General features: G+C 40.3%; 1 protein-coding gene across 3 annotated transcripts; it reads right to left on the reverse strand.

Moving 5' to 3' along the window:
• On the reverse strand, positions 1 to 27,854 carry LOC110392544 (ADP-ribosylation factor-like protein 8B). 3 transcript variants are annotated; one of them, XM_021384783.1, is made up of 7 exons: positions 26,633 to 27,784; positions 22,258 to 22,338; positions 8,389 to 8,462; positions 7,492 to 7,585; positions 5,302 to 5,369; positions 3,331 to 3,401; positions 1 to 410 (listed from the first exon to the last, which is right to left on the reverse strand). In XM_021384783.1, exons 1-7 carry the CDS (start codon positions 27,206 to 27,208, stop codon positions 361 to 363), a joined length of 1,014 nt encoding a protein of 337 aa, XP_021240458.1. In that variant the 5' UTR covers positions 27,209 to 27,784; the 3' UTR covers positions 1 to 360. The 3 variants fall into 3 exon arrangements, with proteins under 3 accessions (XP_021240458.1, XP_021240459.1, XP_021240460.1); XM_021384784.1 differs by lacking the exon at positions 22,258 to 22,338 and having other exon boundaries at positions 26,633 to 27,854; XM_021384785.1 differs by lacking the exon at positions 3,331 to 3,401 and having other exon boundaries at positions 26,633 to 27,820.

Here is a 27,961-nt window from a genome sequence, read left to right on the forward strand (position 1 = left end):
TCTGTTTCCACTGTGCAGTTTATTCAGTTTAAAATTAGAAAAAAAAGCAACCAAACAAAAAACACTATTTGACAATTCACATGCATAAACTCAAACAATTCAGTCCCCAAAAGCAGTAATTTCTTTCCATCTTGTATTAAGGCGTTCAGGAATTTCATCTAGGCAAATATCTGGATTTAAAAAAAAAAAAACTGAACCAAAATGCAGAGACAAGCAATAGTTTAGTTTTATTTCCATTAACAAATATGACCAAAGTGAGTCCTGGTAGTATGCAGCTGCATTCTTTTATCTTTTCAGTTGTATATAGCTGATAGGAGTCAAAGTGATTGGGAAAGAAGAGTTATCTTCGTCAAGTTTTCTTCAACAGTGTCTTGATTTGGAGTGCTGAATAAGCCACTGCAATGTTATGTCTGCCAGGATAGATAAAACAAAATGAAAATCTCAACAGCCTGTCTGCAGAGCTTAGAGGGACAACACAGCATAAGCAGGTTAATACAATTTTTTAAAAAAAAAGCAAATAAAGAAAACTCAGTAACCACAGGCCTTCATTCACATAATTAAAAATTAAATTAAATTTCATAATTAGAAATTGAGTACTCAAGACTCCAGGGTTGTTCTTCTGCTGTTTTTCATTTGTTTTTAAATTATGTGCATTTTTATATTCCTAAAATATGATGACAGGCATCAAAATCTCTAAGTTACAGATAAAGAACTGTTGGAAAGGTAAAGATTTAAACTGACCATAGAATGTACTGTAAAATCCAAACTGGAATGAAATGCAATATGAGAACAAAGGCAGAAATACATGACCAAAAGAAAAGGGCAGGCATCTGACAAGACATTAAGAAGCCATTTAAGTAGCTTCTAGGAGTCCAAGGTCTCTGAAAGACATGGAACACCAGAGTAAAATTTGACAGCTGAAATTGGTCCCCCTCCTGATACTAACTGGGCTTACTAACTTACAAACTGATTCATGAGCAGATCAGTTGTTTTTGCCTCGAGGCAGTAACATCTGTTGGGGTGGTAGGAAGGATGCCAGGAGGCAGAACAACTGTAGCCCTCAGACTTAAATCTGTTGCCCTATCTGTGCTAAATTCAGGACAGCACTCCAAGAATATCCTAGCAGACCAGCTTACGCACTGAGAGTGCAGACAAAAGCATCCCAGAGCATCCAAAGCTAATAACTATGTACTAATCTTCCTCAGTCTCTCAGGACACAGAAACTGACAGCCTCACACAGGCACTCCCTGATGAGGCTCGTTAGTTAGCTTACAGTTTGCACTGAAAAATGACTCTCTCGTTCAACTGCACTGACATCAACCAAAATGCAGAGCAAGAGGACAGCTCCCACTCTTCTCCTCAACAGCATAGTAGTTTCATCACATTAATAAGCTAAATACATTTTCATTACAGTTTTTCCATCATAAATGATATCTCCTGGTCCTTAGATCTCCCCAGGTTATTGCTCAACCTCTTTCAGTTTCCCAGGTCTTCCTCAAAAAATGGCACAGGAAAGAACACTGTGTTTGAGTAATGCTCACACAGTTCCAAATGCATGTGATACACATCATCCAGTCCATTTCTTTTTATTTCTCTATGCAAATACTCAAGAAACCAGATCAGCTTTCCTAGACACAATATTACACTGGAAGATACTTGACTGATTCTCAGACAGGACTTGTTTGTTTTCCCTATCTCTACTCTCAGGACTTCCAGAAGTAAATGATCTTATATTGTTCTACATTAGTGATCATTCTTTCATCAGTTTCCCATTTGCAAATTTTAGCATAATTTTTTGCATCCTTTTTTCCTCACAGCCATTTACAGTTTACAGTTACAATGTCACTTTGAGATCCTCCACTGCAGCCCTGATGATTTGATGAGGATCACATACTGCATTTATAAAACCTGAAGGCGAAGATGGTACATAGGTGAACTGGGGAATGTTTTCTGAGTTTTGAACAAACAGCTTACTTAACTGGAAGCCATGTAATTTCTGGAGCTATCCAGTTTCTGGTGTACTACGCTCTCAGTCTTTAATCTCTTGCCTACCCTGTATTTTACTTTCTTCATTTCAGTGCTAATTTAGGCCTGCCTCCAATTCAGTCTGCCCTTCGCTTCTGCAGATATTCTTCAGTCTATACTTCCCAAGTTTAACAATACATTCTGTGTATTCCCCTTACTCAGAAATAATGGTTACAACCCAAGCTGCAGCAAAACCAGGCCTGGTCCCCTTCAAACCAGTGCGCCCAAAGCCTATGCACCACGTCCAAGGGAATATATAAGTGATCTGCCTGACACTGCCTAATACACCCCTGCACTTAGCCGAAATCTCCCTAACTCTCTGAAGATCAGGTATGGTAGCATAGTCACCTCACTACCTCCGCTAACTGGTTCTCCCTGCCTAAAGTGAAAACTTCCCCTGCTGCTGAGAGAAGCTGGCTGCCCTCCCATTTTCACTCCCACTGTCTCTCACTCAGCTGAGTCCTGCAGAGCTGACCAGCGCTTCCAGCAAGCCTATCTTCCTCAAGAAGCAGCTAAAAATATCTGCCAGGACGTACGTCTCCCAGCAAGCACCACCTCTCTCAGTATTGCGCAGGGAAGATGGGTGGCATGGGCCACGCCACTCAATGGCTGCCAGTGCCAGCCTGGCCTACCTTCCCTCCCGCTCACTGCAGTGGCGAAGTGAGCTCGACTGTCTCCACAGGATAGTGAGGGGATAGGGAAAACATGACAGAGGGCAGGAACAGGAAAGTGAAGAAAGGAACAAAGAGAAAGGCAAAAAGCAAAGGTTAAATGAGACAACTTCATGTGGCTTTTATAGGTCCCCACAGACTTTAGGATAAATTCAGCATGCCTTCAGTAGGACAAAAGCACTAGTCACTCTATTTGAGGAACACCACCATAGTCATGTGCATCTAAGGCCTGCTTTAAAAGTAAGACCACACATGCAGAGAAACACTTGTTAAAATTTATTACATACCACCTAATAATTGGAAGGCCTTCACATCCAGTTACTATTTCTTTCAAAAGTAACACAGTCTTTGTGAGGGGTTCAGTTCATTTTGTACTTAAATCTGCTTTTCCAAGGCCCTTGCCAAATTTATTTCTAACTTCTTAGGAACTCAATCACCCTACAAATGATTTTTAAATTACATATGATTATATATTAAAAGGTACACCACTGAAAGCGATATTTGCAACGAAGTCTTTCAAAGTAATTTGAGATTTTCAAGCATATATGGGAGCTAAATATTCAAATCTCACTAATGTTTCTAAACATCTGATCCAAAGTATACAGTGATGAGGCTATAAGAAAAAGAAGCTTACCGATGTTATCCTTCTCTTTACAGGAAATAGAATAGCAACAGATTTCTCTGTCTTGAATAGCTGAAAGGTTTCTACAGAACAAAAAATATTTTAACGTCACAAAAACTGGCAACAGAAATTTCCTGCCTTTTATTCAGAGGGTTAAATTCTATTCTCACATATTACATTTTTAAAATAAGCTATAGCATATTAAATTATTATTTTTTAATTATAAAGACATTAAGGTTATAAAGTCATTTCAAACATTCACATTTCTCATTAAGTCAATGTAATAGTGAATAATAAAAAAGCAGAAATCCATGAGCTGACAGTAACGCTCTGTGCTGAATAACAGCACTTGGTTTAGTGTTCAACTTTTACTTGTTCAAAACTTTTAGCTCTATTAACTCTTGCAATCAAGCAACAGTATTCAGCATTATTCTTCAGGAAGCTTACTATATCATATACAAAGATATTGGATCCAATTCTTACTGAAAGGATGCCTCTACAGTTAGGAAGACGCTGCTTCTTAATTTACTTCAGTTTCATTATGGGAATTTCCCTATTCCTCCACAGCATTTCTGAACACTTTCCTGTTTTTTTCATTTGTTTATCCTCACACAAGTGAAAGAAACATGCAGGAAACAGATGATACTCATGGAGCAGATGGCAAGTAGAAGCACTGAGAAAATAAGAGTCTAAAGTTCTGCACAAAAGCACCAGGGAGTTCAAGCTGAACAGGAATCAGCAATGTACCCTTACGCAAAGAAAGCCAATGGCCCTGTGGCTGCATTAGGAATAGTGTTATCAGTAGGTCAAGGGAGGTGACCATTTCCCTCTACTAAGCACTGATGAAGCCAAATCTGGAGCACTGTGTTTGGTTCTGGGGTCCCAAATAGGAGAGAGACATGGAGCCACTGGAGAACCTCCAACAAACAGACAAGAAAATTATTAAGGGACTGGAGCTCCTCTCCTATAAGGAACAGCTGAGAAAGTCAAGGCTGTTCAGCCTGAGGAACATAAGCCTCAGGGAAGGCAGGGAATCTTATCAATGTGTACAAATAACTGAAGGGAGGCTGTAAATAATATGAAGCCAAGTTCTTTTCAGTGGGGCCCAGTGACAGGACAAGAGGCAACAGGCACAAACAGAAGCACAAGAGATTCTGTCAGACATCGGGAAACTCTGTTTTATTCTAAGAGTAACCAAGCACTGGAAACGGTTGCCCAGAAAGGTTGTGCACTCTTCCTTCTTGGAGATATTCAAAGCCTATCTGGAAACGATCCTGGGTAACAGGCTGTCAGGGGCCTGGCTTGTGCAGAAGACCTGAACTAGATGATCTCCAGAGGTTCCTTCCAAACATTATGTGATTCTGTTTTCTAATTCGCCATTGCTTTGCCTTTGGACCATCCTTGTATACTGAAAGCTTTGCTTCACTTCCTGATTAAAATTAGGTGATCTGAGATACAAAAACGTATTCTCCAAAATTATTGCTATACCATCCATTTTTACAAAAGTGTGTACTTCATTTAAAATTATCCCTGCAATGCAACAATTTAAGTCCGTTTCAGTTATACATGAATATATGCTTAAGATACATGTCAAAAAATATCCAAATTGGTCACATTTATAGACAACAGTTTGAAAAGATTCTGTTGTAATGCCCTTTGAGCACTGAACTGCCACTACAAAGTACTTTCAGAAGTGTTCCTATTACTATCTCTAGCGGTTCTACCTTCAGCAATGGGAAAACAAGATTATCTGAAACAACTTCATACAACTGAAATAATAATCAAGAGAGGTTCAAATATCCTGCAGTCAGTTATTAGCCTAGATTGCTATTTTAACTGCTAGCAGCTCTTGAAGTGGAACATCTGAGAATATAAAATGGAATCTCTTACAGCTCGCTACTGCCACAGACTACCAAGGACTTTCTCATATATATCTATCTTACCTCATAGAGATTCAACTTTTTATACAGGCCAGCTACTTACAATTTCTCAATTAACTGCTTTTCATCCAGTGCACCTGGGAGGTCTCTTTTATTTCCAAGGACTAACACCTGAAAGAAATAATTCATATTTATGTTAATCCATGGGATATAACAGTTTATTTCTATATTTTGCCACCTATTATTGCCAATATTTTGGATCTTGTAGCCTAATATGTATATGCAGCATGCAATAACTGACACATTCATATTGACCAATGTCTGCGTGAGCAACTTGGAAACACCGTTCCCAGTCAGGTACGTATCCTCTGAAAACTGAATGTGCCCAATCACCCGTGGGTGCATCACTATCAGAAGTTCCCTACATGGATTCCTTTAGTGTGAAACATAAACTTGGAAGAGAATATGCAGCAGTGCACACAAGCCACCAGTGGACATTGAATCTACAGGACCAGATCAAAAGTACGACCCCCGTAGTAAATGTTGAGTCCTCAAGACCACTTCATATTCTCTAGTTCTTCCCCAGTTCTTAACGTAGGTATACTAGTCAGGCAACCAAACCACAGCTCACCCTTACCCCAGTTAAATGACTGACTCCAAAACAGCAACCATTACAAATGAAGTCCGAGAAATGCAGAAAATTTACTAAATAGATGCTCAGACTTAAAATTTCCTACACAATACACTTAAAGCATCAAGTATATTTAAAGTCAGATGAGTGATTTGAGTACATCCTAAGATAAAGTAAGCAACAAAGGTTTTTTTTAATTACGGTTTCTTTATTGTTTTACAGATGTGTTTCAATTCCCAGCCAAAGTAAGCATTGTCCCATTACTTCCCAGGCAACTGGAACACATAAAAACCCATTACTTACACTCTCAGATTAATAAAGTTATCTTACAACTTATAATGCCAAAGCCTAATTAAAATAAACTGGAAAAAGTTTAACACTAGTTACTACCTACGAAATAAACATTACTGCACTTCAAAAATGACTGTGCTGGTCAAGCTGGGCAAATGAAATGTGGTATCATAACAAATAAAAGCAAAAGAATTTAATTAGGTATTTCTGATAGAGACCTATTCTGTCAAACAAGGGACACTGAAAATTAAAACAGGATGTGCAGACAGTACAACAAAAAGACATCACCCACCATGACTGGTCTGACTGTAGATTTCCAAAGGATTTGTTCAATATGTAAGTAACACATAAAAACTGAATAACAGCAAATTTTATAATAAAGATTAAGAATCACTTGAAAAAAATCTCAGATAAATACATTTGCCTTATTTTATTCTCTCGGTGATTTGATGTGGACTCCGTGTTGACTTTCTGTCCACTCACTCCTCCACAGATGACTTCAAGCATTTGAAGTGGGGCTGAGCATCCACATACTTGCTTACAAACAGGGTGGAAGCAAGAGCCATTAAGCTGTCAGTAAGCTCTCCCTGATCTGCATTATCAGTTTCTTTCTTACAGTCAAACATAACTCGTTTGGTGATGTCAGCATTAAGATCAACGCTAGATTGATTCATATCAGGTCTCAAATGACAGACTACGTTATTCACTTATTCACTGAATCAAAGAATCATGGAATGTCTTGGGTTGGAAGGGACCTTAAAGACTATGTAGTTCCAACCCCTGTCATGGGGTTCAACCTCACCGTTGAAGATTAATCTCCAACTCCATAATTCCTCAGGACAATTTCAGCAGGATTATTATTTGACACCTCATACTTGAGAACCATTATATTTTTGCATTTTTTTCTAACATTTTTATTTTAAAAATCCAAATAGTCAGGAAAAAGAAGTGAAAACAGAAAAAGTCGAGTTCCTCCACAATCTCTGGGGAAAGGGGTGACTATGTTAGCATCTGACAGCCTTCAGAAAGACAAATCTCACACGTCTTAAGATACTGCCAAAAACATATCTAGGTCAGTGGTTTAAACCCAGCCGACAAGGGGACTGACTGGAAATAATTATTAGCTGATAATGCCACATGTGAAAATGAATTTCTTCCAAATCTCTTCTGACCTTTAGACTAGAAATGTACAAACACACTGCAGCACTGATAAGATGATAAGTCCTGTGAAAAAAATATTACAATGTTGTATCAAGGCTGCATCAGATTTAAGCTACTATTTTCAAGAGTCCAGGAGAACCCATTCATATGGATTTAAGACTACACCATCTACAGTCAGGTAAGAAATAAAATAAAAATCAAAATACGTACTGGAATTCCATGCAATTGTGGTTTATCTATCAAACTGTGCAGCTCATTCTTTGAAGCTTCTACTTTTTCCAAGTCTGCTGCATCCACCATGTAACTGCAGTGGGAAAATAGTTACTTATGGTATTGTCTTCTACTTACAGAAAGCTGCATTTAAACTTCGGAGATGTGACAAACATGTTCACACTGACAACAGCATTAAACCACCCCTGATTTGTATAAACCCTGCATTTATTAATAGGGGAAGACACAAAAGTGGAACGTACAACTTCTTATATACCTGGAACATAGGATGTATAAAATACATTACTTGTATTGTGTTGGGTCCTGTCTCTGAATAGTTTGACAGATCTAAGCATCCTATCATAGACTTTTCTAGAAGCATCTGTTTCTAGTGGCAGTATTTTTTTAATCCAAAAATATAACATCAGCAAAGTAGTAAAGAGTAATGGACAAATGGATGGAGAGAATGGACTCTATTAAATACACTTCTATCTGTACCTATATCAAATACTAAGAATCAACAAGAATATTGCAAGCATATGAAATAATTTTCTGCCAGCTGCATAATGTAGTATCTTTCATCCAGATGCCAGTGAAGTCAAGACAAGTCATTCTAATGCGGTAAGTCAAGTAACTCACTATTACAATCCAAGTATTCTTTTCTTGAATTCTGCTTTATGCTGCTATAGTAGCCAGCTTCCAAAAGGAAGGCTGCTGCATATTTTATGCTTCCTTCTTGTTTTCACGTTATCACCAGTTCAGTTAAACATCTCACCATAAGAGAAAAGCAGCATAATTAGGAAATTGGTAAGCGATGGAGATAGTGTGCAAGCATATCCATATTAATAGCATGTATTTTAAGATTAATTTTATACAAGTGTACACAAGAAAACTTACACAACTGCATTGACTCCTCTGCAATAACGCTCCCACATGCTTCGAAACCTTGGCTGCCCTCCAATGTCCCATACCTGGAAAAAATAAAAACACACCAAGCCCAAAACTTTTTTTGAACTGTGCAGCACTAACAGAAAAGAGCATAACAAAAGAACTCTTCCATGCAACATGCAGGTTACTTTTACACTGCCTGAACGTAGCTCCTAGACTGTCCTCAAGAAAATTATATTCTCAGCTCCTTCTAGTCAACAAGTCAGTCAGTCCTGTGACCGTAACAGTTCCCAATGTCTACCTGGACACTTCTGCCCTTTTCCACTAATTGCAAAAAAAAAAGTCTAACTCAGATACCAAAGTGAATTGTTCAAACACATGGTCTACAACCCACAAAAAATAGCTTATTTGAATGAAAACATTTATGGAGTTGCATTTTTTATAGGGCTAGGGAGACCTGAGATAAGAATGCGTCAAGCCTTCAGTGGGGTAAAGAAGGATACTAATAAAGAGTTGGTCAGAGAGTAGAGCAAGTCCAGGGACTTGTAAAGGACTATGTACTATAGGGAACTCCAAGACCTCCACAGCTCTCCCACTTATTCATTAATTGTTAATTAAAAGGCACAGGAATTAGCTCATTAGAAGCAGAAAAGAAACAGCAGTGTAAGGTAGGCCTGAAGTGATTAATAAGTGAATCTTAAGAAAAGGAAACATAATTTCTGCTTGGGATTTTATAAAGCTCCAACCCTGCAAATGCTTATGCCCACTCTTAACATCGGACAATCACAGTGAATTCTTTATCGTTAAAGGGATAGCACATCAATTTTCTGTACAGGAATTACTTCTACTTTGCTTGCAAAAAAATTAGTATTTTTGGTAGATGAAAATAAACAGAACTATTCAGAACTATTTCCAAGATCAAAATAGCAGGGAAAGGATCTAAACTGCGGATGCAAGGACTACATAGTGATGCAGCTGCTGCAGCTACATCTAAAGGCAGTTGTATTAAATGCAACACACCTATTAAAATATTGATGAATACTGAAAAATAAAAGGAGTGGATTTGCTCCTATACCAAGGACTAAGAGAATTACCCTTATTTCATCTGATTTAGCTATCAAACTTACATGTTCCATACATCAAAACTAGGAGGCACATCAATTACTGCCCGAATTGAATTTGCAAATAATATGCACAGAAGCAAAAGTTTATGCCTTCCAAATTTCCTTAGGACTTGCTTTCATAATTATGCTTTCTAAATCCAAACACATTAAAGCTGCTGTGACAATATAAAGACTTGCACTCAACAGACAATATACCCTTGAAATAAGGACTTTTTCAATTAATGTGGACTTTATTTTTCATTCCACAATCCATAGATCGCATTCCGTGACTGATTATCTTACCACTCCTCTTGGCATAACATTAGTATATCACATAAATGCACACTGTCTTTGATCCCTCTTATAAGATTAAGAATTTTACACATTAAAGAGAGTTGGGTGAACATGAACTGGCTATCAATTATGATCTGCACTGACATCTGAGGTGCTGTTTCAGAAGTCTTAATAAAATAAACCTTTTAAAGCTTGAAAGAGATAAGTACCCTGTTCAATATTATATAGTTAGATGACAAACCTCTCATCAACACTAATTATTCTAATAACTCTTCAGGACCTTGAAACTAACTGTAGCCATCTGGTGACATTTGCATGTCTGGAGAAAGAAACTGAATTACTTTCTTGGTAGATCAGAGAAGAAAGAAGGGGCAAAAGGACAAGGAAGGCCAGTAATAAGATTAGATTTCTGGAGACTGATAGCCATTATTCCCAGTAGCCAGAAAAATCTAGAAGACAATGTGGCCTGGACTAATCACAAAACAAATACAAGGTAATGAAATACTGGTTTTGTCCTTGTTTGATGATATACTGTATGTATAATGTATTAAATTGCACTGCAGAACAAGTGTTATTCTCATTAGGAGAAAGAGTCACCTTGAAACAACAGAAAGATAAGTCATTTCCAGTTAGTTTCCCTCACAAGGCTTACAGCTATTCATTAAAGTGCAACATGAAGGACATGAGAGAGGTGTTTTTAATGGCACTTGCAAACCAAATTTCTATGATAAAAGTTATAATTATCTTAATTAGAGAAAGAAATTTAACTGATGAAGTAAAAAATTATCTCCGTATTTATGAAATTCAAACATTGCTAGGACTAACTTTCTAATAGTCTTTACTATACTGAATCTCTGCCCTAAACCGTTTTCTCTGTAAATGACCAAACAGACAGAACTGTAAGGGGCATCCTTACATTCAGGAAGGAAAAAAGGAATGTGCTGGTATTACAGATGTTTTCATGCATGAGCTCTGCACGCTTTGTACGTTACTTATTTTCGTATCCCAGTATGTAATACACAGGTGAAACATCTTGGGAGAGGTGGGAGACTACACCCTAACAACAGAATATCAAGTTAGCTGTAAAAAGAAAAGTTCATTTTGTCTTCCTGATTTTAAGAAGAGACTGGACTTCAATTTCTCCCGCGGTTTTTACTGATCCCCCAGGAATAAAGTTTTCACAACGTATAATAGGTAGCTTTATCCAGAGATCAGCTGATGTTAAGAAGCACAAAATGCCTACAGAATGACCAAAACAGATAGAAAGCTTCTTTGATATCCAGTGCCATTGTCTCAGAGGAGATTAACATCTTAAGTTGTTCTTTAGGTTAAATCTCATAGGTATATACCCTATTCCTGTAACATTTTATACATCACGACTTTATTTGTTCCTGTCTACACCTGTAGAACAGTAATTCCTACCACGCTTGCAAGTCTATGCTCTCATAAAGAAATGTTTTAATTTGTAAACAAGATTAATCACTGTACTTCAGAATCACCATTTACCACAGTCCTTGTAATTACCTGTTCAGTCAGCCCATTTTAAAACAGGAATCTCTTCGGGTACGTCTCTTGTTCATATGGCTCTAAGGCTCCTTACTAAGACTGCAGATATCAACTATGTTTAAGGAACAAATATTTTCCTTTTGCACAGAGGTGTATCACGACAGTTGAGAAAAAATGCAGTTATGGAATACGTTCAAAGGTTTTCAAAAGCTTTTCAGTTATGGGGAGGCTCATTAACACTCTAGTTGTGCTTCTTTTAATTATATTGTGGGAAGATTTGACAGTTACTGAGAAAGATGCAGGAAAGGATAAGTAGTATTTTCTAACTGTCAGTTTTTCACAGCTTTTTTTTTTTCCTGACACACTGGGTGGGATTTATCCTGCAGACAGAGATGTGTACAATGACACATTTCTGCCTTCGTGTCAATGCATGGGCAAAGTACCTAAGACCTCACTGTAGGCTGACAGCTGTTCAGCTATTCAGCTGACCAGAAGCAATGTTTTCTTTAGGATGACAGTATTTCACTCTAGGCTTGCCAGTACTGACTAGAGCTTTTTTCAGTATTAAAGGACCTTAATCCTCATGCAGATATAGAGTTGATGGCATTGAACCTACTAATTTGCAAGCTGAATCTGACACTATTCACACTTGAATTTAGAAGTATATATTTCTGATTGGATGTAGTCAGAAACTATCAGCCATAAAACCTAACCTACACAATACACATCTAAATACAGAAAAATATTTGGGCAGAATAAGGTAGCATCAGCAACACTGAACAACATGTGGTACATAGACAAATCCAGGTATACTGACACAGGATTTAAAGAGCTCACACATATACAGCAAGCACATTGACAGCAATCACAGCCAACTCACTGTGAAAGGACAAGGAGTAACTGGAAAGCAGGGGATTTATTTCCTGCAGTACACCTAAAATGTAGGCATCTAATCCAAACTACTACCATCTGTCCATGGTATCTGAAGCTCCCTGAGGGCACGTAAAGCAGAAAAAGATGTCATTTGTCTTACCCACCTCACCTATCAGGTGAACCATCCTTGCAAAGCACCCACTGCCTTCCACTGCATTTACGCAAATGGCTCAGGTTGGCTTCCTCCCTTTCACCTAGCCAAGGTTAGGGGAGACAAAACCTGAATAGTCACCTATTCTACAGAGGAATCTTCACTCAGTAACATTCTCCTTTCCTGTCTAATAAATGGGATGAATAAAAAGAACTAAATCAAGTACATCTTTTAATAAACTGCCTTGTGGATGCACAACAATAGAGCCTTTCTTGTAATATACTAATCATGTAGTTCATTACAGAAGTGAGAATACACTTACAGTTCCATTAATTGTAGTTAGTACCTATCTATTACCTTGTATTTTGCAAACATCTTAACAGTTGCCTTAGAGCTGGAAAAAAAAAAGGCACATGGCTACAGTTTCTGCAGGCAATACTTCCCAGAACACTCTGTTCTCTGAAATCAGCCCTGGTCCTTCAAAGAACCCTGCTGTCACTCCTCCCTGGTGATAAAGCCCAACTTTTAAACATTTTTGCAATTAGGTAATTTATTTTAGTCATGCCAGGCAGAAAAAAAGAAGTACCGTATGCACAGTTCACACTGCCCATAATTAATTTAATCACAGCACTGCACTTTCATGGAGAACTAGAAACAGATTTGCAGCAGAAAATGGCTGAAGAGGCAGAAGACACAGTGTCTGATGCATTTTAAACAGGACATGGAAGCAAAATCTGTTCTCAGCAACCATCTTCTGAATTTAGTGCTGCTTACATCTGCACTGTGTTCTAAGGCAGGAGGGCACCAAGGAGCTCAGGTTTAGAGATAAGACTGCAGCCCCCTTAATCAAGATGTCACACATTCCTAAATACAGAAAGTCAATCCATCCTGGCCTAAAAACTGTGTCCTGCCCCAAGCAGAAAGCCTTCATGCAGGGTGATCACAAACAGACCCCACATGATCACAAACCAGACTCCAGACATCAAAATACAAGAGATTCTGGTGAAGGTAAACATACAGAAGCCATAAGCTATGAGCAGAACCTGCATTTGGAAGATTGACAGTGAGGAGCCCAGAGACAAGGACACTGCTACAGCTCCTAACAGCCGATCGATAACTATTGTAGTAATTACTAATTTTACTTGTTCTTGAGGAACATATAACCATGATTGCAAAATGAGTACATGCTCAGCAGCAAAAACTATTGAGATGCATGACAGAGAATACAGTTGAAAAACTTACTCTAATATTGGCAGACTAGACAATAGGACATTCTCCCATGCCAGCTTTAACTCCATTGAACTCCCACTGTCTGCCCCCCTTGCTCTCTTACCTCTGGAATCTGAGCAATTATGACAGATTCTCAGCATGCATCAATGAGACAAAGCTGCTGAGGAGAGAACTAATCAGAGGCAGCATTTATGGTCCCCAGGCATCCCAACAGTATGTTGGAGTAGAACATATGTTTATGTAAGTTACAGAAAACTTCAACCTGGGAGTGGATAAAATAAGTTCAGAATTCTAAATTACCTGGACCAATTTGAGAGATGGTTTGAAATACAGCAGCTGAGATTTAAGACACACAAGTTCAACATGCCACATTCAGACAGAAGGAACCAAATGCACCAACACAAAATAGGTAATGACCAGGTAGATCATTATAATGTTTCCCAAGAACGGAAAAATGGGCAGCGTTCTTTACGGCTGCCAGACACAGAACAGAAGAACAAAGCAGCTCAATCTATGATGACAGCAGATCATTCTACATGCTACGAAAAAGCTTTTTAACACTGAGAGTGAAAAGGCGTAGTATAAAATAGGGTATAGCGTAGAAGCCCCTTTATGTTACTTAAGTAACGGTTATTTAGAGATATCTGGGTAAACGCCTGGCTCACCTCAGAGCTCAAGGCTGGTTTAGACAACTGAGACAGTTCCCTGAGATCAACTGTTAGTCCCCGTTTTTAGGAGTCCTAACAGTTGCTCTGAATGACTAGTGAGATGTTCAACACCATCTATCTTGAGGACACTGTTTTCTGGTCCTATGTGTTTGCCCAACCAGTGAAGCTCCCTCAACCTGCTGGCAGTATTTCTCATGTAGCCCACGTACCACTGTCCTTCTTTGTGGAAAAGACACACTGCTGACTCATGTTCAATTTGATGTGTACAGGACCCCCATGTCCTTTTCCACAAAGCTGCCTTTCCGGTTGGCTGGTCCCCAGCACGTCCTGGTGCCTGGGGTTGTTCCTTCCCAGGTGCAGACTTGGGACTTACCCCTGTCAAAGTGTACGAGGTTCCTGTTGGCCTGTTTCCCTAGCCTTCTGAGGTCTCTCTAAATGATGGGACAACCACATGGTGCATCCACCACTCTGCCCAGTTTGGCAGCATCGGCAAACTTGCACAGGCTGCCCTCTGTCCCATGAGACATTAATGAAGATGTTAAACACCCCCTAGTTACTCACTAGTGACTGGACTTCCTGATGTGGTGTGATCCTGACTGACTTGGCATCAGCCCAGAGATGGTACGGCCTTTTCAAATGGACCCAAACCATATGGAATAGCCAGTACTTGCAGAGAATCTGCTGGAGCTGTACTGGCAGTACACTCACAGGTTTGTATTACAGCACGATATGTGAGATGGTGTAATAGCAGCTGCTTTTAACTGTTGTTGAATAATAGCATGAAACATTAAAAAGCAGGAGGATTATGTATCTCTGAGGAAACTTGAAAACAGCTACTTAGAGGAGGAAGGAACACAGCAATGAAGGAAACAAGGGAGGAACACACAGAGCTGGGATCCTTCTCCTCCATCACATCAGAGCAAACAGCAAGCAGCAAGGTGCCTGGCTTTGCCCTCAGGCACTTGCCCAGGCTGCAGCTGCCATGGAAGGAGGCTGGCCTCTAGCGGTGGCAACTGGGGTGACTGCAGTCCGACCTCCTCAGCTCGAGTTCTCTCCAGGCTCCACTACCCGGTGGAGTGCAGAAACCAGCTGGTGGATGCATTTTAAGACAGTAAGTTTAAAGCACAATGAAAGGGCAAAGAAATGCAAGTTGCTTTTGTTTGTATGCATTTCTTGCGTTACAATATTTCTTTTTTATTTCTCACTCTAAAACTCATTCTAAGATTTGCGAGAATCGAAGGTTGACTAGTTTGAGTTTCACAAACATTTAAGATAACAGTTAGCAATATGTGTCTTCTTAGTCTCTCAAAATGCGGTATGTTAAACATTTTATCCATTCTCTAGCTTATTGAACAGAAAACCTCACTAGAGCAGAAGTATCAATAAAGTGCTGAACCAAAAACAGAGCAATACCACAAAATCAAATCACTCAGCAAATGACAAACCTTGTCTGGAATTAAAACCTAAAATTATTTAAATCACACAGTTTTTATCAGGGAAAAAAAAAAGCCATCAGTTTCATTATGGACTTCATCAGAAAAGCCTTAACAGATCCATAAGTTGCATACCTTACGCATTTTGATACTGGAATCCTGTAATTTAATACTTTGACCTCAGCCTTAAAATCCATAAAGCTTCCTGCTTGGATTCTAAGTGGTGTCTGTTCAAACATTTCCTCTTTTCCTCCCATTTTGTTTAGGAAATAATAGGTGAGAGGTTTTATGAAATACTTTGCCACACTAAGTTTGGCAGTACATGGTAAGAGCTGAGAGCTTTACAATTTTGATCACTCTCAACCACGTGAGCCACATTACAGACCACATGAAATTGGCATCTCTCTATTCTTTGAGCCAACATAAATTGGTGTTTTTCACTCAGTGTGGTTCAAATAAGTACTCATGTACACAAGTATGTCAGTCACCATACTTTCACACTCTAAGATGACTGATTAAATATGAGACTAATTCTGCTGGTTTCTGGAAAAGACTCAAAATAGGAACAAAGTAGACTGCAGGATCCTTAGCTTTTTTTTGTCTTCTGCCACTGTATGGAATCTAGAGAGTGAACTGCAGTCAAGAAATCAGACAACGATGCTGCACGAGCACAGTATTTCCTTCTTAGTGGCTTAAATGAAAATACGGCAAAAACACATTAAAGATCATTACCATCCACTTTTTGGTGGTGTAACTTCCTCTTCCTAAAGTGATCAGTCTTTGCCTTCTGGAATGCCTTTTTCTCCCTTGATGCCTTTTTGACCCAAATAGTTACTCAGCCTCACTCTTGTGAGGTTGAGGTTTAATTTCTTCTTCTATGCACTGTACCGAGACCTTTAAGAAAGGTTCTTGCGTCCAACCTATCTCCTTACTGTGAATGTTGCTCCTGCCATGTTTCAAGGACTTCACAAGTTTGTCAAAATAATGTTTTATCCAAGAATTTTCATAGTAGCTGATGGTTGTATATCACAGTCTTTTGGTGCTTGAGAAAAATGATCTACTTTGTTGCTGACACATCCCCCTCAGTATTCTCCAGTCATAAACTTATCAACAAATGATGTCATTCTTCCCATAGTAAAATAATTTTACAAATTTTATCTAGCAATTAGTAAAATTTTAACAATTTATCTAAATACAGGAATAGTGACTTGTAAGTACTTCTTGACAGGCTTTTAAGAAAGTAAGCTTTTAAACAGAAGAGCCATATCCTCTTATTTTCCCTACACACTGTTGTCACAGAGAGACCATTATAACTTGCTGGGATAAATTATTTTCCTGTGCGTATTGGTTTCCAAACTAAATACTGTTTTCAAATCTAGTGAATTTTTAATGATTTTAGTATTATCCTTTTATTCCTACCAACTGTGTTGTAAAACCTTTCATACAGTATGACTTTTGGAATCAGGCACAGTTGCACAGAAACTCACATCTCAAGCTTGCATGATGCTGATCTTGCCGCATCAATTCCAGTACAAATAATTAGTCATTTTTTTCACCTACTTCAATTATCCTGGCTCAAAAAATACTTCATTTTGGAGACAGTTTATTTGTAAAATATTTTGTCAACAACTTTCTCATTTTCTTATGTCTGACAATTCTGTAGTAGCACCAGTATAGCACTCCAACTGTCCTTATATTTTCTATGTATAAACACCAAATCATGGCCTTATTGCTTGTTGTGAATAAAAAAGAAAACAACAGAACTAAAAGGCAATTCATACTCTTGGATTGTTTATCCTACTGAAAACCTGTTATACGTTATTATGGCTTAATACTGGAACTTTTTATTGACTGTGACATTTGTGGACTTCTTTGGTAAGTGGTGTGACAAGGCAGATGTGATGAGAAGAATATAAAATGGATGTTCAGGAGTAATTAAAACAGAGAATCCTTTCCTGGATAAATTCAGAAGCAAACCTAAAGCTCAAGTGAAAGGTACTGCTTCACTATAAATGTACTTACTCTTCTGAAAACAAAGGGAAAGCTTATGCAGGAAGACAAAATTCCTGCATGCCTGAAAGAACAGTAAGAAAAAATTACCTGTTTGAATAAGTGAAAACTTAAAGACAGTTTGACTACTGAAACTAGAACAGCTTTTACTTGTGTGTCTGCATTTGCTGCTTCATACCACAGTATTAATCACAATTTTGTCACTGGTCTAGACCAGTACACACTGGCTACTGATGGTTAAAAGACTAAGAATGCCTTAGGATGCACCTGCACTTGTATGGGAGTACCTCTGATGTTCTTGTTGTAAATACATTATCTTGATTTGCTATCATAACTAGCGCATGTTCATTTGTGTATAGTAAGTAGAATCTTGGAGGAGAAAATCTATACAATTAGCACATCAGTCAGACTTTTGATATTGACAGCCACTGACTTCTCCAGAAATTCTTTTCTATAGCTAATACAAATTACGAATTAATCACAAGGATTAGAAAAGTTTAAAAGCATTAAAAGCTCATAATTTCTAACAATATACCATTAAACATTTATTTTAAAAAAATATTGTCACAATTGTACAAATTCACAGTCTATGTGTGCATACTGAACACACAATTCTGGCTCTAGTCATAGTCTGTTAACTGTACTTAAGAGATTACAGCTATTAGGGTGGAAAGAGGAAGGAAAATGTAACTTTTCTCAGCAACTGAAAAACTGCTTTATTCCTCTCCACATTCTATGCTCTAAACATGGAGCTCCACAACTAAGTCAGTCTACCCAGATTGCCCACACAATGCATGTCTGTACCCTGCTTTCCCATATCACAGTGGCAACCATGTACAAGAAATACAGTTTGGAAAGAATTTGGAGCCGAAACGAAAACTATATAGAAGCTCTGACTTTGATTAAAAGGTTTTTTTTTTTTTTCTTGGAGAGAAGATAAGCACGAATGCATTGAGCTACTATTACATTTAAGTATGTTCTTTCTACATTGGAGCTCAAATCTCTGCTCAGCAATAGTAGATGGCTATTGGGAGACATTTAATTAACAGAGGCACTCAAGACTCCTGGACATTTGCTGCTTTCTCTTGAATTCACAGGAGCAGTTACTTTGAGGAATGAGGAGTTTACGGACTGACCTTTGTGAGTATGCACAATGGGATGAGTCATACAGAAACAAAGCAGTGAAAGGAGGGAGCATGTCTAAGAGAAGATAATGACTGGTAAGATTTGGAAGGGAAATTATTCTGGGAGTTACTGTAAAATGCCTGAAAGACAGTGCAGTCACTGATCACAGCCAACACGAGGGCTAAGTCCTGTTTAACAGGACCTATATGATCTCCCTATATGATGTTACCCACCTAGTGGACCAAGTGAAACCAGCTGACAGGGCAACCCTGGATATATATACAGACTAGGGGACGAGTCTGGAGAACAGCCCCATGGAAAGAGATCTTGGAATGCTGGTTGACAGCTAGTTGTGCCCTGACAGACAAAACAGCCAGCTGCACCCTGGGGGGCACCAAGCCCAGCACCGCCAGCCGGGCGAGGGGAAGGGTTGTCCTGCTCTGCTCTGTGTAGTCTCATCTCCACCACTGGGTGCAGTTATGGAAACCACAATATAACAAGGAAACTATGAGAGAGCATCCAAAGGAGGGTTACAAAGATAGTGAAGGGTCTACAGGGCAAGATGTATGAGGAGCAGCTGAGGCCCCTTTGTTTGTCAAGCCCAGAGCAGAGGAGCTGAGGGGAGGCCTCATGGCGGCTGCAGCTCCTCACAGGGAGTGGAGCGGCAGCGCTGAGCTCTGCTCTCTGTGACAGCGACAGGGCCCGAGGGAACGGCATGGAGCTGTGTCAGGGGAGGGGCGGGTTGGATGTTAGGAAAAAGTTCTTCATCAGAGGGTGGTCGGGCACTGAACAGGCTGCCCAGGGCAGTGGTCACAGCACCAAGCAGCCAGAACTCAACGAGCATTTAGACAATGCTCTCAGAAATATGGTTTTATTTTTGGATGTTTCTGTGTGGAGTCAGGAGTTGGACTCCATGATCCTTGCATGTCCCTTCCAATGCAAGACATTCTATGATTGTATGAAACTCTGTAACAAGGAAACAGAGGAAACAGCGGTCTGCCTATCAGTGTAACTTCTTACATATCATGAATACTGCCCTATTCCAATCAAAGATGTTTCTATACATTGAAATTTCCCCTTACCAGCCCTACCTTACTTGTAGAGCAAGCACTGCCACAAGCAGTGCTCACTACAGATATGAACTAGCTGATATGAGGTATAGTTTGGATGATCTTCTGTATACTGTGACTACAAGACAAGAATATCCAAGAACAGAAGTTAAACCTCATCATGGATGAAACAGAGCATTCATATGAATTGAAGCAGAAAGCATCATGAAATAACAGCCTTCATTTACAAGAAAAAGCTGCATAATCGTTATTCAGCAAAATGTGCATCTTATGCACTACTTCTGTCTGAAGTTCAACTGGATTTCATCACCATGATGCCCTTAGTTTCTACATATTTACCTCATACTAAGCAGCAGCACATAAATATGAGGGCTTGCTAGACGCATTAGTAATACTGAACTCCATGAAAAATAATGAGAAATCTGATCTTTAGGAATAAACCATAAAACCAAGAGCCACTGCACAGTCGAATTTCTAGAGCTCTCAACTCATACGTGATTTCTTACTTACGTAAATTCTTTGAGACAAAAATTCTTTAAAGTTTTCTTTCAAAATTTCAGAAAATTACTCTCATGTAGTTCCTGCTTTATGTGCTACAATATTTTTTAATAAAAATATGATAAAGGTATAATAATTCATATTTATTTTATTAAATTGGACATTGCTTCCTGCCATCACATATTTTTGTGTCCTGTGATGACATACTTCAAAGGGCTTGGCCACCCCAACACTGACTTTTGCAGTGCTCATCACACAACAGATTGGTTTTCTTAAATCTGTAAATACACAACCACCATCTCTACTTAAAAAAAAAGTTTAGGCTTCTATCAATCATATATCTTCCAGGAAATGCCAGAATTAAAAATACTTCAATGATTCTACATTGCTTTCCTGCTCTACCTACTCTGTGATAAGAGTACGATCAGATTCTCCCTCAAAGCAGGCTGTACTCATGTATCATACTGATTATGTACAAAGACATAAAACATAGGTCACCACAGCAATAATGATTCTTCTCCATTTTACATTTTATCCTATTTTACATTTTACTCCATATTACTTTTAAGCCTTTACAGCCTTTACTGTGACCTAGTTTTAAGATATTCACCATCATTTATTTTTGGTTTTCTGCCAAAATGTCCTGGGGACTTAAAATCAGATCAAATTATGAATAGTATTCATCCAAAACTGATGTGAATCTCAAGAGGGCGTACTGGAAAGCAAGCTGGAGTGCTGCAAGTAAATAACTGTGACATTAGATCATTTTCAACAGATTTCAAATGATTGGTTTAACTTGGCATTATAATATATAGGTGGTTGAGGTGGAATATAGTGATTATGTCACACGCGTATAGCATAGAAGTAAGTACCCAATTTAAATGTTCAGCTGAAACGTCCTATAGTCATACGAGATTTTGAAAAAGTATACCAAGAGAGTAAGACCAGAAATGGACAGACAGTCACAGTATCTACATCCCTACGGTCATTTTAGGTTTTGGATGAGTATTTTACTTCAGCTTTAACATCTCCCAAGCAACAGAAGTCAGTTACCCCTTTTATTACCCTTTACTTGTTCATTGTTTAAAGTGAGCGGGTAGATAGTTTACAACTGCTTATTTTCACATTACAGGTGATTTTAGAAAACCCTTCCTGGGTACAAGAATCATACCAATCCAAAGGGAAAAGAACACCTTCAGAACTGCAGAGAACCTTTAAAAATGAGAGAAAATGAAGGAAAGGAAGGGAAAAGTCAAGGTAAGGGCAAAAACCTACATTCTCTACACCTAATTTTAGATAAAAGTTATGAATTTGTAGACTAATCAACCTGGCTCCCTTTGTAATCAAACAAGAGAGACTGCCTTAATGCTAGTGATTTATCTGTATTTTGATGCCTATGCTATGAATCAGAACCAAACTGGTAGCATCTGTATCTCGCCATACCTGGAGGCGTAAGAAGCACTAGGAGACAGTGCAGTGACAACTGACTTAGATTAAATGTTCTATTTCTTGATAGCTAACACAATGTGAGCTAAAACGCATGCACCACTGATATTCAAAAGTTAACAGGAAAGTTGCTCCAGATTACCTCTAGATTTGCGAGAAAGGAGGAGAGAGTAAAAGAAAGAGGCACCTCCACATTGTGAAGTTGGCTCCCTACGTATCCCTGAATTTTATGATCTTTCTAATCCAATGGAGTGCCAGCTTCCATCTGGCATGGATATCATGAAATAATATAGATTACTGTAACACAGAAATATATGACTATATGCTCTTAAAAGTATTTCTGAACTACAAAAACAAATAGGTGATCCTTTATCACCTGAAAAAATAACTTTCTATACAGTTTCATTACAAATTCTTATCACTCCGTCTTTTAATTATCCCCTCTACATTAATGCAAATATGCACACCTACCTTTATGGTAACGTTTCCTTTTGTTATTTTTCTCATATTGAAGCCTACTGTAGGAATCATATCTTCTGTGAACTGCCCTGACTGGAATACAAAAAAAATTATACATATTATAAAATAATTGATACAAAGCAGATGAGTTTCTCATTTGCAAAATAAATTTTTTATTTTAGAACACAGTAAAACACCACATTAATTTTCCACAAGAGAGCACTGGCCAGCACTTCAATTAATGCATTGTCACACCAAGGAAGACTGTTATTTCAGTCCCTTTAAATGATCTTTTATCCTCCGCAGTGACAAAGATCATCCCAGAAACCACGAGACTTCAGATAATTCCTCATCTGATTCTTGAGCAAATCAGAAAGCAGGATTGTCAAAATATGATAAAATTCTCTATACAAGAATTTTTCCCCATCATTTTCACTACTATTGCCACAGGTTTAACATCAGATGTAACAAATGGTGAAGGAGTACTCATTTAATGAGTACTCTGAGCTTTTGAATTGGTGAAGCAGTGAAGTTCTGCTATGGAACCTAAAAGAATGTCACTGAGACTGAAAACTTCAAAGAACTAACTCAGCATACCATAAGCCACAACAAAATGTTGAACGCCTATCTCCAACCCCCAGTAAAGACAAGTATATCTTTATTTGTCTTCTTCTGGAAGACAAATACTTGTCAGTATGACAACGAAACCTTACAAAAATTTACCCACTGCAGAAGATAGCTTTCAATGAGAAAGGTGAAACTCACTCATTCTTCCTGTTCAAAATGTATCATTTATAAGGGATTGTACCTCAACACAACTGGTGTATTAAGATATGACCCAGGTTACTTAACAACTCTTCTACCCAGAGGTCCAGGCCCTGTCTGCAATGCACACAGTAGTCCTGGTTTTCCAGTCACCCATAGAGAAGGAGCATGGTACTTTCTGGAATTGCCACTGCGCTTCTATCTTCTCACATTCCTTTCATTCACCACATCATCCTTTGTAACCTTTATTTTTTCAGAATGTGGGTATACAAATGAGGCAAGCAAACACTCTCCAGCAGGTCCCTCCCAGTTGAGAGGTGGGGGACAAGAACTGCAAGGTACAGAACAGCAGCAGCACATAGAATCACAGAATCATAGAATCACTCAGGTTGGAAAGGACCTTCAAGATCATCAAGTCCAACCACAACCTAACCATACTACTCTAACAACCCACCACTAAATCATGTCCCCGAGCCCCATGCTGCCACCAGCTATTCCTAGTGCTACTGCTGGTCACTGTACGCTTTCTGCAACTTCTTTCCTCACTCAAGGCAGATTGAGAACACACTATACCTCCGGACTGTGCTCATAAACGAAGATTATTTTTAATTTGGGATTAAAAACCTGTGTAGCCTTTGTCAGCTATCTGCTCCTCTCAACGATTTGAGGGTTTGGAATTTGATCCCTTAGGCAAGCACCAAATTCCATCAATTACTTGTTCAACCTTACCTATGGGAACTTCAGTCCTAAATTCTGTACTACACATCATTCTCATTTTCTGTCGCTGGAAGTCTCTTTTTCTTCACTTTCCTTGCTTCAGTGACTTGTCAGCAGCAGCACTGAAGACAAATGTACCAGCAGTCTCCTACAGATCCACACGTCCAGCAGTGACAAAAGTTCTTAATTGGACACAGTGAGACAAAGTCAATCACTACCAACCTGCTGCAGTGGGCTCTGGCCTTATTTCCTAAAATATATAGTACATACATCTATGGATGACAAACTTTGTGGACATATACACAGCTCCTAGCACATAAGCCCTGGGGATGTAGTATCACTATTTAGGAACTGGAAAGCATGGAAAATACAGATACCCAACTCAGCAAGTTATTGTTTAAGCAAATGTGTAAAAAGGCAGGATTCCATTTTGATCGCAAAACATATACCACACTCAATACACTGAACTGGAAGATAAAAACAGAAAACAATCTAGTTTGGAGGAGAGAACGCAATGTATTAATGTCTCCCTTAATGCTTTTAATCTAAAAATTCTCAGTTACGGTTAAGTGGATCCAGCTACAAACTATGTATTATGTTCACAGTTCTTCAGCTTCCCACACAACGAGAAAAGGAAATCAGTATTTCTAATCTTTTCCCCATATTAGTGCAGAAACACTGATTACTGTGCTCTGTTTCAACTGTCATACACACCACAAAGTAAAAAGTTTGGTTTTGCTTGCAAACAAAGTTTTACATGACAAATGAACTATTTTCCTGAACATTCAAGATGTACAATTTCATTGTTATACCTCAGTAAAAGAGATTGCATCCTAACACAATTGAAAATAACGAATGCTAAGATTGTAATGTCCTTTCTAAATGCTAATGAATATTGAATTGACAATGAATGCAGTCATTACACCTTACTCAATGAAAAACGACGGACCAGATTCACTTCAAAACATCAGTGTGCATCCACAGTAAGAGGCAGTGAACTTACCCACAGTTTCCACTGGTAACAGACAACTAAATATGGCTCTATCACAGAGGAGACCATTCTAAAGCATGTTTATTGGATGGCAGCATAAGAGGAACTCTGAATACTACTGCACAGTGGGAAAAATAATTATTTCCTATCATTTGTTTTTATGATTCACTGAAGTTTGCAATGAGTTCAAGTACTCAATATTTTGTAATGGTTATTTTTCCCTTCTCGCATGCTAACCACATATACACACACACCATCAGCAATCTGTCTGCCATCCTCCTATCATCTACCGCCTTATCCTAAATCATTTATTCCCAAATTCTTCAACCACCCTTCTTTGGTGTTTATCAGGGCATAGGAACTCCAGATTATTAAAAAATCCAAGAACTACAAAAATCTGTAATCTGTGACATTTCTCAAAGCAGGAAACATGGGTGCCTTGCACAATACTCTTGAGAGAGATGCTGACAAAATCAGACCTGCAGAAACAGGGAGTGTTATCACAGCTGGGTTAGCATGAGAAAGACACACATGTATGATGTCATTCCACAGACATAGTATGAACGAGTGGGCATTTACAAGCATAAAGTCTAACACTGCACACTACTGTTAGAGCTCTGAGGTCTTTGAAATGCTGTGTTCTCCCCCGCTCCCTTTACGAAATCAATTCGAGAAACAATACAATCTATTATATCTTCTTCAAGCAAAGCCCACTGCTTGGAGCATGCTTCCAGTGGATAATGAGAGTACAGAGGTTATCATGACCACCTGAGTAAAAACTAAAATGTTTCAAGTATTTTTTGTTTTTTGACAGATGTACCTCAAAGCACACCATCATTGTTAGCTGCACTTTCCCCATCCCATTCCTTTTTAACCTTCTCTCAACTTCTTCACTCACGCTAATTCACCATCTCCCTTTATTCCCCTTAATGCACATGAAGGAAATAACAAATGCCCTACGCTCGTGTTCATCAATGTCTCCATATCTCTGACTGCAGGCCTACTCCTTCCAGCCTGCTTTTGTCCAACATTTGGATGCTCCCACCTCGTGGCAGGTGAAGCTGTGATACAGCAACGAGCTGATGACCTCAGAGAAAACGGCACCGTTGACAAGCTTCATGATCAGCACGAACCCTATGTAACGTGCATTTCTTTGCATCTTCTGATGAAAAGCTTTAGGGTGGATAGGAGGGTGTACCAGAAGGGTAGGCAGCACAACAGCCAAAGATGAGAGAGTACTTCAGCATGAAGACAGAATGGAAAACGTCACAGCAGATGTCACTGCAGGAGCTGAACAAGGCAGCAAGGCCATCCCATCATTACAGAGGGAAGGGAATGGTGTACTGGACTTGAATGCTAGGGAAGGGCTGGCCATCAGGGAACTGTGGATGTGATGCAGCTGATGGAAGGGGAGAAACCAGTCAAGGGAAAGTTAAGGCCCTGGAGAAAGCACAGTGTATTACTAATTACTTTGGAATATACTGATGTGAACAGTCAGCTCTCACTGACGAGCAAGAGACTGGCGATCTGATTTGCAATGGTCACGCTGTGCGGTCACGACACACGAGGCATCTTCCTCCTCTCCCGTGTAAAATGCCACCCCCATCCGAGCCCGGCGTAAACGCTCGAGGCTGCAGAAGGCACTCGGCCCCCGACGGCCCCACCCGTCCCTCTCCGCCGCACACAACTGCGGGGATCTCATGCCAGCAGACGACCCCGCCGCGGAGGCGAAGCCCGCACTTGTTGCTGCGGAAAGCGGAGCGAAGGGGCCGGGGCCGAGCCCAGCAGTGCGGCCAGACCTCCGCCAACTGCGGCCCTCAGGGCGCTGCCGCTCCCCGCCGCCCCCCGCAGCGCCCGCCCGCCCCAGCCCCTGCCCTTGCCCCGGCCCCTGCCCGGCGGCGGCGGGGAGCGTACCGCCAGCACGGTGAGCAGCGTGGTCTTCCCCGAATACTGCAGCCCCACCAGCGTGAGCTCCATCTCCTCCTTCCAGAACAACGAGCGCAGCCACTCCAGCACCCGCGCCACGAGCGCCAGCATCCCGGCCAGCGCCCCCGACCTGTGGCAGGCGCCCAGCCCCAGCGGCACCGCCTCGCTGCTGGGCATGGCGGCGAGGGGCGAGGCCGCGGGGTCGCGGCGGGACGGGAGGGGCCGGCGTCGGCGGCGGACGAAGCGGCGCAGGCACGGAGCGCTCGGCGGGGCCTCACGTGATGGCAGCGCCGCCGCCCTTCTCCCGCTGCCACTTGCTGCAGACGGGGGAGGGGTTTGGCCGGGGCCCAGGGGGGCTCGGCGGGGAGGAGGCGGTGGCAGCAGCCGGGCTGGCGGTCGGGGAGGCGTCAGCAGCGTGGTGTGACGGGGCCCGCCCGCAGCGGGGGCAGGGCTGCGCCGCGAGATGGCGGCGGGGCTGGGGTGGGCCCCGGGGGGGGGGTGAAGGTGCGGGTGGGGATAGCTGCGAGGGTGACAGGCGGTGGCTTCTGCGCAGGGGCGTCCCATGGGGCCTATCGAGATGCCGCCGGCTGCGGGTTATCTGCCCGGCACCATCCGAGGGCAGATGTGCAGCACGTATGTATGAGAGCTGGTGGGCTTATCTCTTCACAGCTTCCGTGCTGTAGGTCCATCTCTCACGGTGACAGTTCCCACAACCTTAGTACTTCCACTCTTCCTGTGAAAGTCTGTTCCTTTTCCTTTGTATGGGGCTGGATTTTAAGTTCCAAGGCTTACCACATCTTTGTTAGGGTTCTCCTCTGTCTGCTCTCTTCGCATGCTTCCTTGCCTCAACAGGAGATGCTTGGTTGGTTGATCTGCGTAGTTGTCGGTGACAGGATACTCAGCGTCACAGGGAATTGTCTTTTGCCTGTGCTGTGAAAGTAACATCTCACACCTTCCCTTTTCTCACAGCACTGAAGAAAGGCTTGTTTTCCACAGAAATACGGAGCTAACACTTAACCTGCATCCCTCTGCCAAGCTCAGAAGTTGTTTAAATTTTGCATGATGCTCAAGGAGGTTCCAGTTCTGGGTTCATGGGTATACAAACTATGCACTTACAAATTTAATATGGATATTTCCATTTTGAAACCTAGCGTTTTCATCAAACTGTTCAGAATGTTTTTTTCCAGGCTTTTGTAGAGACAGATTTCATCATTTTAGAAAATGCCATTTGTGACAAAGCTCACTGGTTATGTCTGCCTGACCACAAAAACTTGGAAGATCTGGTGACGTAACTGTCAAGAGCAGCTGGTCTGGGCT

The sequence above is a fragment of the Numida meleagris genome, chromosome 1 (genome assembly GCF_002078875.1).
Source record: "Numida meleagris isolate 19003 breed g44 Domestic line chromosome 1, NumMel1.0, whole genome shotgun sequence".
Lineage (NCBI taxonomy): Eukaryota > Metazoa > Chordata > Aves > Galliformes > Numididae > Numida > Numida meleagris.

Excerpts from the sequence above, each read along its gene's own strand:
- LOC110392544 (XM_021384783.1), bottom strand. The coding sequence starts at position 27,208 with ATGGGACGCCCCTGCGCAGAAGCCACCGCCTGTCACCCTCGCAGCTAT. Across the intron at positions 8,463-22,257 it reads AAGGAAACGTTACCATAAAG|GTATGGGACATTGGAGGGCA; the intron begins GTAGGTGTGCAT and ends TATTTTTTCCAG. Across the intron at positions 7,586-8,388 it reads AGAGGAGTCAATGCAGTTGT|TTACATGGTGGATGCAGCAG; the intron begins GTAAGTTTTCTT and ends TTCCCACTGCAG.